This window comes from Larimichthys crocea, chromosome XXI (genome assembly GCF_000972845.2).
Source record: "Larimichthys crocea isolate SSNF chromosome XXI, L_crocea_2.0, whole genome shotgun sequence".
Classification (NCBI taxonomy): Eukaryota; Metazoa; Chordata; class Actinopteri; family Sciaenidae; genus Larimichthys; species Larimichthys crocea.
In genome coordinates, this window is record NC_040031.1 from 16,165,776 (window position 1) to 16,178,302 (window position 12,527).

At 39.7% G+C, this 12,527-nt stretch overlaps 2 protein-coding genes across 2 annotated transcripts; both read right to left on the reverse strand.

Annotated features, from left to right (window-relative positions):
• Nucleotides 1-24: 24 nt before the first annotated feature.
• LOC104922343 (sodium/potassium/calcium exchanger 1-like) lies at nt 25-7,545 on the reverse strand. The gene is made up of 9 exons (XM_019272235.2): nt 7,430-7,545; nt 5,891-7,138; nt 4,784-4,834; nt 4,434-4,542; nt 2,760-2,884; nt 2,341-2,580; nt 2,158-2,247; nt 1,766-1,932; nt 25-1,681 (listed from the first exon to the last, which is right to left on the reverse strand). Exons 2-9 carry the CDS (start codon nt 6,971-6,973, stop codon nt 1,432-1,434), a joined length of 2,115 nt encoding a protein of 704 aa, XP_019127780.2. The 5' UTR covers nt 6,974-7,138; nt 7,430-7,545; the 3' UTR covers nt 25-1,431.
• A 1,427-nt stretch (nt 7,546-8,972) lies between these two features.
• Nucleotides 8,973-11,916, reverse strand: LOC104922342 (sodium/potassium/calcium exchanger 1-like). The gene is made up of 5 exons (XM_027272895.1): nt 10,967-11,916; nt 10,536-10,751; nt 10,363-10,452; nt 10,116-10,282; nt 8,973-10,021 (listed from the first exon to the last, which is right to left on the reverse strand). Exons 1-5 carry the CDS (start codon nt 11,906-11,908, stop codon nt 9,760-9,762), a joined length of 1,677 nt encoding a protein of 558 aa, XP_027128696.1. The 5' UTR covers nt 11,909-11,916; the 3' UTR covers nt 8,973-9,759.
• Nucleotides 11,917-12,527: the final 611 nt, after the last annotated feature.

Here is a 12,527-nt window from a genome sequence, read left to right on the forward strand (position 1 = left end):
CTTTTTTAAAGTCACGATTGAATTATTGATATTATATGGGACCACCAAGGAGAGATTTCCTTAAAAACAGTACAATCAAACTTATAGACGAATAAAAACTGAAAATAACATTTTTCTGTTGGTTAAATCATTTTTTTGATAGAGAAATTAATTTATTGACACTGTAATTGATCTATTAACATGTACAGATTGTTTGATTCGAGTATTTTGTATCTTTCCTTTTGGTCTTCACTGTATAGTGTGGATGTCAGTTTTAGATATTTGGACAATGGTGCACTGTTTAATGTGACCATCCAGAGCATAAAAGGACATTGTAAATCTCTTTGAACAGATGGCAGTGCAAGTTTCTTTACACTAAGCATATTCAATGTTAAACATGTATCATAACCTGGAACAACAGCTCTGCACTGTCCTAATTCATAATCATTTCCAAAAATGAGTGTGATGGTGTGTTGACATTGTTTTTCACTTCTAACTGACAAAGACCTGCCTAGATGTGATGCAGCTCCACAGCTTATAACCAGACTTCACCACAATAACTTGATGATATGATGCTGGATTAGATAAGGCTGTGTGCTTGAAAATAAACACCAGTCTCACAGCATGTACAGTTTTAATCACCTTGTAAGTTGTAACTAAAGAAAAAAAACACTGATGACCAAAACATCATTTGATGTCTACATGTTGTTTACACAATTTGTCAATTAAAACAATGTTTATGAAGTATTATTTATCATTTGTAACACAGATACTAATTTGTATGATTTTTATATATATATATAAAAAAAGAAATCAAATTTCTTCCATGGCTGGATTTATAGTTTGCTTTCATTTATGAATAAACACGTTTATTCTATGGATATTATGTTTGATTTTTGCTATTGCTATGTCTGTCTTTTTTTTTAATATATATAAAAACTGATGTGAAAGAACTGTGAGTTCAAGCAAGCTCAGGTTCTCTATAATGAATGTTATAAAACAGTTGTTGGCGTACAAGTGTATACTTACATATTATACAAAATTCACATTTAGAAACCTCGGAAATAATCCAAAATGTGCACATATGTGATTTCTAATTCCATTCTGTAGATGCTGTTTTGTAAACACTGAAAAAATATTAATATCCCTGTTGGTGTCCATACTTTGCACACTCAACCTATGCTATATTAAACATCCTGCATCCTGATGTAGTCAAAAAAATGAATATAAAAGCTGCCATCATAGCTAAAAATGAGTATGTAACAAGTTCTAGAAAATATTGTAGTATGTGTATTGCTGTTGACGTACCAGACACTTGTCACTGGCAGCAATGCAGAGCAACTACAGTAGCTTTCTGCACAGTTTCTACAGATACCCATGCTCATGATATCTGTGCATGTATGGGTTAACTGTTCTGCTTCAGGTCACAAGTGAAGGTTTCTGTTCACACGTTCAGATGGAAACAGGGCAGATAATGATGCGATCCTCCAGCATCACGCTAAGCACCAGGAAGATAAAGTAGAGCAGGAACATGGTGAAGCCCAGACCCTTATTCATCTTCCACTTACAGGTTGCAATGGAGACGATGACAAAAATGAGCATGATAAAGAGCAACACGATGGCACAGAAGAGCCCATTACTGCTGACGGTGACTGGAGCCAAACTGTTAATCGATGAGTACAGGAGCCACGGGATCGGCAGGCTTTAGAAACAAAACGACATAAAAATCTGAGTCTTGATCTACATTTCCTTTTCAATCGTGACACATGAGGGAAATGGAGCTTACCCCACAGTGATGTCGAAGATGTTACTGCCCACAGAGCTGGATACAGCCATGTCCCCCATGCCTTTACGAGCTACAATCACACTGGTAATGAGGTCAGGGATGGATGTCCCTGCAGCCAAGATAGTCAGGCCCATAATCTCCTCTGAGATGCCGATAGTCTCACCAACCTACAAAGGCAAAAACAGAGTTCAGAGTGGATAGAAACTACAGAAACAGCAATAGAGGTCACAATTAATTAATTTCACTCTCAGGATATTGTTCCAGGGAGATTTACATGGAATTAAAAAATCCTTACAAACCTGGTTTTATGTGTATTTAGACTCCTGTTTACACTAAACTTAAACAAGGCAATGCTTCAAATTCCATCTCTAAATGCTGCTATAGTTACTGACCTGATGGGCCCACCACACCATGAGGTAGGAAAAGACAGCAATCCACACAATAGAGCCCAGGAAGGTGACTGCAAAGAATTTTCTGGATTTCTGTCGGACAAAGTAAGTGATGTAAATGCAAAAAACAGTGTTGAGACATATAAGACACCACAGCTGATCTCAAAAATGTGTCTGGGTCTTTACCTGATTGCGGACATCTGGAACTGTGAGCCACAGAGGGAAGATTATGGGCAACAGGAACAGGAAAGTTGCTTGTTTACGTGGTGTGTCAGGCCACTCTAAAGACAGAGGTTCTTCTGGCTCCTCTTCATCATCATCATCTTCATCATCATCATCGTCGTCTTCACTGGACTCATCACTGTCTTCATCACTGCTAGAGTCGTCTGACCCCCCTGACCCATCTTCTCCTGCAGGCACATCCTCCTTAAGTATTGGAAAAAGACATCATGATGGGCGGCAGTAAAAGAAATAGCAAATAGCAAATAAGCTTGAAGAGGCCAGTTGCCAAAAGTCGAGCTCTGCACATTGACTCTTACATAGACAGGTATCAAAGATTGACTTCTGGGCTTTTTGAAAACCACCAGGACATGGTTGGAGAGTACCTTCTTGTCCTCTGGCGGCTCCTTCTTCTCGGCTTGTGGTGCTGGTGCTGGTGCTGGCGCTGGCGCTGGCGCCGGTGCTGGCGCTGGCTCCGGCTCTTTGGTCTGCTCAGTTTTTCCCCCACCATCTGTGAAAGAAATCCCCCAAATCTTGTGTGTTTCCTTCATACCTCTAACTCAGTCAGCTAAATCTAAAGGAACCTCAGGATTCAGGACTTCAGACCTGATCACATGGAGAAATTCAGAAAATAAATTATTACGACTTACATGATATATGAGGTCATGTTAATTGTGACTGGAGTGAATGAACTCACCGTCTATCTATAGTACCATTCGAATATTGTTTTTTGTATCATAGAGATCTTTCTGTACAGAATTGGTTTGAGTATTTTGGCCATATGGTCTTAATGTGGAACAAAACTTTGCAGCCCAGATGATGAGCAGCTTCCAGACCTGTCCATGAGTGTAAACGCTCGAACAATCAAACAAGCCAAAGTAAACTTAAAGTCTGTGCTGAATTGCTCAGTTGTGTGATAATAATCATAATAATTTAACAGTTTACCAGTTAGGAGGACAAAGAAAAACCACACCATTCATAAGTTAGGTACACTGATGGTATAACATCAAGAACAACAGCATCACAATCCTTACTGCAAAACAGAGTAATGTCATAAAATGAAGAATATCCTTATAAATGAATTGTACAGGACGCATGGCACACCGTTATCCTGTACAAGAACTCCGCTGCTTCTTTGTCTTTTACAAACTGTGACTTGTTTCCAAAGAGCACAAAGTTATTTACAAAATCATCAAAATCGTTCTGCCATATGCTGTAAATAAAGTCCCCTAAATCTTACACACTGGATCTTTGGGTAAACCACATATATTGATAACATCTATGGTTAATATTTATATCTATTATGATATGATTTGACACACTTCAGTGTCACTAGAAATCTCCAAGAACATAGATGATGGCAGTGGGTTGATACAGGGGCTGCTAGCTGTGATCCAGATTTCATAGGCTCATTTAAAAGCTGATTATTGAGCTGGAGTAGTGAAGTGTTTGCTGCCTGGAGGCCTGTAAGATGAGCAAACCAGGCGCCAGGGTAACAGGTGCACAAATTGAGACACACTGTACATTATTGCAGTCTTGCCTCAGGTAACGATAGAACAGGAAAATATGAACATTGTTATGGAGAACATCCTAGTATAATCACCATACTGTAGCATGGTGCTCTGCAAAGGAAAGGAAAACCTATTAGGGGAAATCACTGGAAAAGGTGCAGGATCAGTTCATCACCACCCAGCACCCCATAGTTAACAGATAAGATATGATTATTTTATTGTTATCTCACTGACTTAATAGAACATGTTTTTGGTTTGGCTCTCACATAAAATAGATTGTTTAATAATCATTAATAATTATTTTGTGTAAAGCAAACTCACTGTTAACTAAGACTAAGCTACATGTGTATATATTTCACTGTGGGCCTACAGATGGATCCATCCATAGACTGAGGTAGGTATTTATCTGCTTAGTATCAATCTGGACTTAGTGCTGCCTTCATTTGGGACACTTTGCTAATCCATTTTACTATGAGAAGGACATAGTCCACAGACACTCATTATAAAAGGAGTTTAAAGGCATCAGTATTGTGGTGATGTGATACTCACCCTCTCTGAGAGGATCTAATGTGTGGATCATAAGTTGGAAGATGGTGCTTCTCATAGTGCTGTTGTGTAAAGAAGCTGAACTTCCCCCTCGCTGAAGGGATGGCTTCAACTGGGGAAAGAGATGGCCGAGGACATGACAGCTACTCACAGTAACAGACAGTGACACATCAATGTCAGACAACCATGTCATGTATCTTTTCTTGAGAAGTGCAGTCACATGTATCAGCAGTGTAAGATGTAAAATAACACATGGATAAATGAACACTGCAGGTGTCTAAGGTGTAAGGATGTTGTTTTTGTGTCTTTCTGATGAAGTTGATTGGCTGGTTGGTTGATTGCTTGATTTTTACCTTTAATCGATGCTTCTCCTGACGAGCAGAACGGGCATCTCCATCACTCCCCTGCGTGCAACAATGTTTTTTTTTCAGTGATAATTATTCATTGGTAGGGATAGATCATTTTAGTAGAGCTTAAATATCAGTATGCACTGTATACTATAATCTTATACACTGCCATTTGACACATAGCCCACTCTGGGGGGTCTTGTTAGTCTTACATGCCAATAAAAAAAGATGTAGCTGTGTGTCAAATAAGCCTCAATCACACTTACCAGGGTTAAACACACTATATGTTGATGCTACACTTTGTACAGAGCTGTAGCTCCTCCAAGGATTAGTTTACTGTGGCTGATCAGCTTTGGTCCCACGAGGCCTTTGCTAGTACAATTTCACTCTTCTGACATGATTTGTATATAGATGTCATGAGGGACGTGTAATGTGTCTTTCTATTTCAGCCATAAACCACAATGCTTGTGATGAGTACAACAAAACAAGACACAAAATTATGCATGAATGGAAGGGCTAGTTTCACTTTTGAGAATACACGTCTGTTTGACAGTGTCACTTTCGTGTTAACAAGAAAAGCAAAACTAAACCAGCAAAAACTGATGGCAGTGTATAATTTCAGTATCACTAAATCCGCACATTTTTAAGAGATCAAGATATAAGATGCTGTCTCAGTTGGCTGTGTTGTTCTTTAGAGCTACACACTTTTTTTTAAAGTTAATTTTTTTGGTCTTTTCAAGCTTTATTCGATAGAGACAGCTGAAGAGTGACATGAATGTGTGGAGAGAAAGAGATGGGTAATGACATGCAGGAAAGAGCCACAAGTCAGATTCAAACCCTGGGCTTCTGCAGCAAGGACTGAGCCTTCGCACATGGGGCGGCTGCTCTACCAACTGAGCTAAACGCTGCACCAGAGGCATTGAATTTTAAGCAAATTCCTGCAACGATAACTATACAACCCACAATTTTAAGCAAATTCCTGCAACGATAACTATACAACCCACATTTGAGTCTCTGTGATATGAATATATAGTACCAGACTCATTATTTTGTCAGTTGAGGACATTAAAGATCAGATTTTAAATCATCATGTTCTGTCACAGGAGTGCTTACCGTTTCAGATTCCTCCACTGCAATAACTTTGACAATGTTCTTGTGTTTGTGGAGTTGGGTCTTGAAGGCTCGCTCTATTTGCACATTGAACTTCATGAAAATCACATAGACTGTGTAACTGGTCACCAGCATCATGCTCTCCCACCACATTATGACATTATCCAAGAAGAAGATGATGAGTAAGATGAGGTCAAGTATGTAGAAGGATACGTCTCTAAAAAGTGGCCACCAGGTTAGATGAAGAACTTCCCGTGAAAACAAAGCACACATTCCAATCACAAACAAAATGTTGAAAACTGCTGAACCAACGATGGTGCCAATGCCCACATTGCTGTGGGCGATGAAGACTCCTATCAAGGAGGTGAAAAGCTCAGGTGCAGAACCTCCAGCAGCCATGAAGGTGGCTCCTGCTACATCGCCAGAGATGGCAAGCTTGTCTGTGATCACCCCCAGTGCAGGGACGAAGAACTCATCACACACAATCGCAAGTGAAATGAACATGTACATCATTCCAATTATGTGGAGGATCACCCAGCCTTGTCTGCGGTCTTCAATGGAAAAGATATCTTCAGGGTATTCTCCCTTAATATGTGGAGCTTCACCAGGAGAAGCTGCGGTGGTGGTGATGGTAGTGGTGGTGGTGGTGATGATGGTTACAGGAGGAGTAGGGGCTGGAGCTGGTGTGTGTGGCTCCTGTGGAGGCTCAGGGATCACATAGATGCAATGCACAATAGTCCGGTTTGTAGTTGTCGACGGTGGAGATTCAGCAGTGGTGGATGCTGGAGTTAGTGGATCTGGAGTTGTAACTTGATGACTTACAACATGCATCTCTGGTGTTGTTTGATCTGTGTTCTCTAATGCCTGTGTTGCAGTGAGAGGTTCCTCCAACCCCTGAGGCTCTACTGTAGGCTCCTCAACAACCTCTGTTGAACCTTCTCCAAAATCCTCTCCAATCTGAGGCATTGGCAAAGGTGCATACAGTCTGGCACTGATGGTCAACTGGTAGAGCGTACAGAGAAAAACCCCAGAGAGGAGGAACAGAACCCGGCTTAGCTGCAGTCGCTTCCTTCTCGTACAATGCATTTTCCTCCTGGGTGGTGATGCTACTGGCTATGGAGAATTAAGCTGCATAAATGGGCTTTGGTAGAGGACAAGTCCAGCTCTCTCCCCAGCAGACCATGGGGCGGTAAATCCAAAACTTTGGCAAGGTGATTCATGTCATATCCTCAACCCCATGGAAAACCCAGCCTATTGTAAATGAAAGGGAGCATCAGAGAAAAAATTGCATTTACACAACAGTACTGTATGTTTGAAAACATTTGAACTATTCGGACAATGCAGTGTATGAATAAATGGCTGTCATAGGATTGATAAGCCCATTTAGAAGCTGTTATCATCACTTTCTTTGCAGATTGGTGGTATCCGAGAAACAGAATGAACAAAACAAGTGACAGATGAACACAACAGACATGCACAAATGCAAACAAAGGTAAAACATCAATGCATACAGAAACTGGATAACAACAGGTGGAGACTTACCACTTATCTGGCAAAGTCAAAGGTGCATAAATATCCAAAATCCGGTTTCCACGGCTGGGTATTGTGTCCAAACTGTTGTCAATGGCCAAAGCGTTATGTAGGGCACAGGACAAGTCTTCACAATGGATCAGCATAATACCTAATACCTGAAGTCTTCTAAGAGGATTATGTGCATTGTCTCACTCTCACTTCATTGTGAACGTACCCTAGTAATATTTAATGCAAAATTAATGCCTAATGTTGCATAACTGTAGTATAAAAATCATTTTATGAAGCCTGAGTCTGACACTTGCAAATAAAACTTTCATTATATGATAAAAAAACAAAAAAACATAACGACTTGAACTGGAGCAGCAAACTTTAAACTTTAAAGTCTAAAATAAATAATGTGCACAAACCAATGGGACTGATGAAATTATAGTGTCAGCTGCTTATGTTTGGGCCGACTTTTTTTTTCACTACAGAAATACAACATTTCCCCATTTTTGTATCACATGGGAACTACTTATTAGAAGGTACACGGCTTTCACCCGGACGGAAATGGCATGGTGCACCCATCAACACAAATTGACGGCGTGAGAAATGTGAAGAGACATAAATATGTTGACAATCTGAAACCTCATTTATTATGTAGAAACTGTACCACAGCTCTATTTATACTGTCTGTGACACAGCGTTATGCACCTGTACTGCATACAAACACCTGCCGTGCCTGGTTACAGTTGCTAGGCTGTGATTGGACAGTCGCTGTTGGGGGCGGGGTTTCACAGACATAACTGGAATAACTATTAATTTATTCAAGATATTATTTTTAATGTCTATCTTCTTAACCCCAGCCCAAAGGTTAATGTAAGGTAATGTGAGGTTAATGTTTCATTAGACATGTACAATAAAGTTTGTAAAGTTGTTTCAACTGTTGATATTGTTAAATATATGTTCCCCAAATATCCCACCTTCCTTCAAAATGATTATTTTTCCCAAATACAAATCTTTAAAAATTCAATAATAAATATTCAAAATATATTACATGTTGTGGAGATATTGCTAAAGTCAAAGGTCAATGGTGAGGTCAGGAGGGAAGAAAGTGTTCAGGAGCCTCTGATGTCTTAATGCTGTAATATTTATTGACGCTTGTCCAAGGAGAATTAGAGACACTCTCAAAGTCCATCAGAAGTGCCTGAGTCTGCCCAACCCATGCTGGTGGATAGACTTTAAACCCCAAGATAACACCACGAATACTACATGTCCCAGAATTAGCCAAAGAGAACGTCTTTACCCATGTTTCACCATCAGCACATTCTGTTGTCTGTTTATGTTAAAGAAACGTAAACGGCAAGCTTTCTATTATGTCTAGGAATGCAACATAAGGTCTCTTCGACCCAGGCCACCACAGCGTTGAGATAGGCTGGCACCTGCTGTCCTCAAGCAAAGCCAAACAACTAATACTGCCGAGGACCTCAAGGCCCACACATGACCCCGAGTGACCTAAGGATAGAAAATTCCATAACACTGCAGATGTGGAAAAGGCTGAAGGATATGAAATTAACCAAACAGATTTAGTAAGTTAACAGTTAGTTGTATTTTATGGTTGTTTATAATAATATGATTTTATAATATTTCTTAAGTTCTACTTTAATTGTTTGATGCACAAAATTATCTTTTAGCTTTCACGTTATGCTGTTGTGCATACAGCTAGCCAAGCTGTTGAAATATGAGTCGGTGGGATGCATGTTATTTAAGATTTTGGAAAATACCATTAACTTATAAAGGTAAATTAGACACAACAGAGCTTTTATTGTAAAAAAATCAGGAGCTGCCCACACCATGCTCCACACCTATGTTCTGTGTTTCAAGACAAAGGAATAAAACATTTAATTAAGTATATTTTCAAATGTCTTCAGAATGGATTAAATAAACTAACCATTAGCCAGATCAAATGTTATCCTTTTCAGTTTTCTCTGCTTTACAATAAAATAAGTACAAACATTTTTAAGGGAAACAAATAAGATGACAGGCACAGAATATAAGCATATATTGGTAAAGTAAAAAAATAAAAAAACAGTTTATATATGTATAGTGTATATAAGAGACTAAATAGATATAAAATACATTTATAGTTTTCCATACATATTCAATATATATTTGAGATTTGTATAAAGGTTTGTGTATAAAAGAGGTATCTGTTAGTACACTAACATATAAATGTTAGATATAAATGTACTCAAATTACATAGATTGAGCAAGTGAGTATCTAGATTTTTTTTCTCTTACACATTGTGTCCTGATTAAGCAATTTCATGTATGTATACATACATACATGGACAATATGTTTAAGGTCTGTTGCTCACACTGACAGGGCAGACAAGAATGTGATACTGAAACATCAAGCTAACCACCAGGAAGATAAAGTAAAGCAGGAACATGGTGAAACCAAACCCTTTGCTTATCTTCCACGTACAGGCTGCAATGGAGATGATGAAAAAGAGGAGCATGATAAAGAGCAACACGATGGCGCAGAAGAGGCCATTGCTGCTGACGGTGACTGGAACCACACCGCGGATGAATGAGTACAGGAGCCACAGGACTGGAAGACTTTTACGAAGATAAAGACAAAAAGAAAGAGACAACAAACATGTCAGCTGTATGGTGCTCTTTAATTGGGACACATCAGGCTATAAGAGCTTACCCCACAGTGATGTCAAAGATGTTACTCCCCATAGAGCTGGACACAGCCATGTCCCCCATGCCTTTACGAGCCACAATCACACTGGTAACGATGTGAGGGATGGACGTCCCCGCAGCCAGGATGGTCAGGCCCATAATCCCTTCTGGGATGCCGAGGGCCTCACCCACCTACAGTACAAATGTAAACCAATGCTCAAACTAAATAGACAGAATTTTAACTGAATAAAAAAAAAAGTACAGTTACTGACCTGATGGGCCCACCACACCATGAGGTAGGAAAAGACATCAATCCACAGAATAGAGCCCAAGAAGGTGACCACAAAGAATTTTCTGGATTTCTGTTGAAAAAAAAAAGCAAAATGACACAATTGAGGCACTTGAGATACCACAGCTGATCTCAGAAATGTGTCTGGGTCTTTACCTGCCTGCGAACATCTGGAACTGTGAGCCACAGGGGCAAGACTATGGGCAACAGGAAGAGGTAGGTGACTTGTTTGCATCGTGTGTTAGGCCACTGTAAAGACAGGGGCTTATCCTTTTTCTCTTCTTCTTCAGTTTTATCAGCAACTGTTTCATTTTTATTGGAGTCACAGTCACCAGAGCCTCCGGACCTATCCTCACCTGCAGGCTCATCCTCCTACGGAACAGATATTTAGTATGTTGATGCTGGAAATATTTTAAGAATATGAAAGATAAAAACTCTTGTCTGAGGTTTCACAGATTGACTTAAAGGAATTGAGAGTAGAGACATCATCTGTAATTAGTAATCTGGGTTTCTGTTTCAGTTTACAGGCTTCTATCAAGTCAAGGTAATCCCATTGATTTGAATACATTTGTCACAGGAGTGCTCACCTTTTTAGATTCCTCCACAGCAATAACTTTGACAATGTTCCTGTATTTGCAGAGTTGAGTCTTGAATTCTCGCTCTATTTGCGCATTGAACTTCATGAAAATGATGTAGAGAACGTAACTGGTCACCAGCATCATGCTCTCCCACCAAATTATGACATTATCCAAGAAGAAGATGATGAGTAAGATGAGGTCAAGTATGTAGAAGGATACGTCTCTAAAAAGTGGCCACCGAGTTAGATGAAGAACTTCCCGTGAAAACAAAGCACACGTTCCAGTCACAAACACAATGTTGAAAACTGCTGAACCAACAATGGTGCCAATACCCACGGTTCTGTGGGCGATGAAGACTCCTATCAAGGAGGTGAAAAGTTTAGGGGCGGATCTTCCAGCAGCCATGACGGTGGCTCCTGCTACATCGTCAGAGATGGCGAGCTTGTCTGTGATCACTCCCAGTGCAGGAACGAAGAACTCATCACACACAATCGCAAGTGAAATGAACATGTACATCATTCCAATAATGTGGAGGATCACCCAGCCTTGTCTGCGGTCTTCAATGGAAAAGATATCTTTAGGAAATTCTCCCTTAATATGTGAAGCTTCACCAGGAGGAGCTGGGTTGATGGTGATGGTGGTTACAGGAGGGCCTGGAACTAGTGTGGGTGTAAAATCTGAAGTTATATCTGAATTAGGCACCACATGCATTTCTGGTGTTGTTTGAGCTGTGGGCTCTAAGTCATGTGTTGCACTGTTGAGAGTCTCTACTGTAGCTTCCTCAACCATTTCTGTTGAACCTTTTCCAAAATCCTCTCCAATCTGAGGCATCGACAAAGACTCATGCAGTCTGGCACCGGTGGTCAGCTGGTAAAGCGTACAGAGAAAAACCCAGGAGAGGAAAAATGGGACTAGGCTCAGTTGCACTTGCTTCTTCATTGCGTAGTTCATCTTGCCACCCCCCCTGAAAAAAAAAAAAACAATGGTTTGCATAATGAAATGAAATGCAATGGTAGAGGGTCAGTCCAGCTTTCTCAGTGGCAGACGGTGGAAGGGCACTTCATGTCACATCCTTGGCTCTTTGCAAAAACAAACCTATTGCAATAATAGATAGAATGACAGTACACAGAAACATATTCTATATGCAAACACACACACACACACATGTACATGCATACATACGTATAGGCATTTAACTTCGTTGCATTTTAGAATCAGAATCAAAAATACTTTATTTATTATTATTATAATAATTATTATAAATGATTATACCTGAAGTCTCCTAAGAGGATGAGTTATCTCATCTTCAAAACATTGATCGTGGTGCCTGACTGACGTTTGTAGTATATTTATTCATTCAGCAGCCAAAATACTTACAGTAACAGGTGAGCTGTCTTACCTTATAAACGAGTGACTCTTTTTTTTCCTCACTAATTTCTGTACAAAACGATCCACGAAGTTTTGTTGGGATTGTTGCCAAAAAAATAATTGTACACAACTTTTTTTCCCGTTTGTTGGTGCCTAATTTGAATTGAAATTCAAAGATGAATACTTTCTGGATCAAATGCAC

Excerpts from the sequence above, each read along its gene's own strand:
- LOC104922343 (XM_019272235.2), bottom strand. The coding sequence starts at position 6,973 with ATGCATTGTACGAGAAGGAAGCGACTGCAGCTAAGCCGGGTTCTGTTC. Across the intron at positions 1,933-2,157 it reads TGGTGTGGTGGGCCCATCAG|GTTGGTGAGACTATCGGCAT; the intron begins GTCAGTAACTAT and ends TTGCCTTTGTAG. Across the intron at positions 1,682-1,765 it reads ATCTTCGACATCACTGTGGG|CCTGCCGATCCCGTGGCTCC; the intron begins GTAAGCTCCATT and ends TTGTTTCTAAAG.
- LOC104922342 (XM_027272895.1), bottom strand. The coding sequence starts at position 11,908 with ATGAACTACGCAATGAAGAAGCAAGTGCAACTGAGCCTAGTCCCATTT. Across the intron at positions 10,752-10,966 it reads CTGTGGAGGAATCTAAAAAG|GAGGATGAGCCTGCAGGTGA; the intron begins GTGAGCACTCCT and ends TCTGTTCCGTAG. Across the intron at positions 10,283-10,362 it reads TGGTGTGGTGGGCCCATCAG|GTGGGTGAGGCCCTCGGCAT; the intron begins GTCAGTAACTGT and ends TTTGTACTGTAG.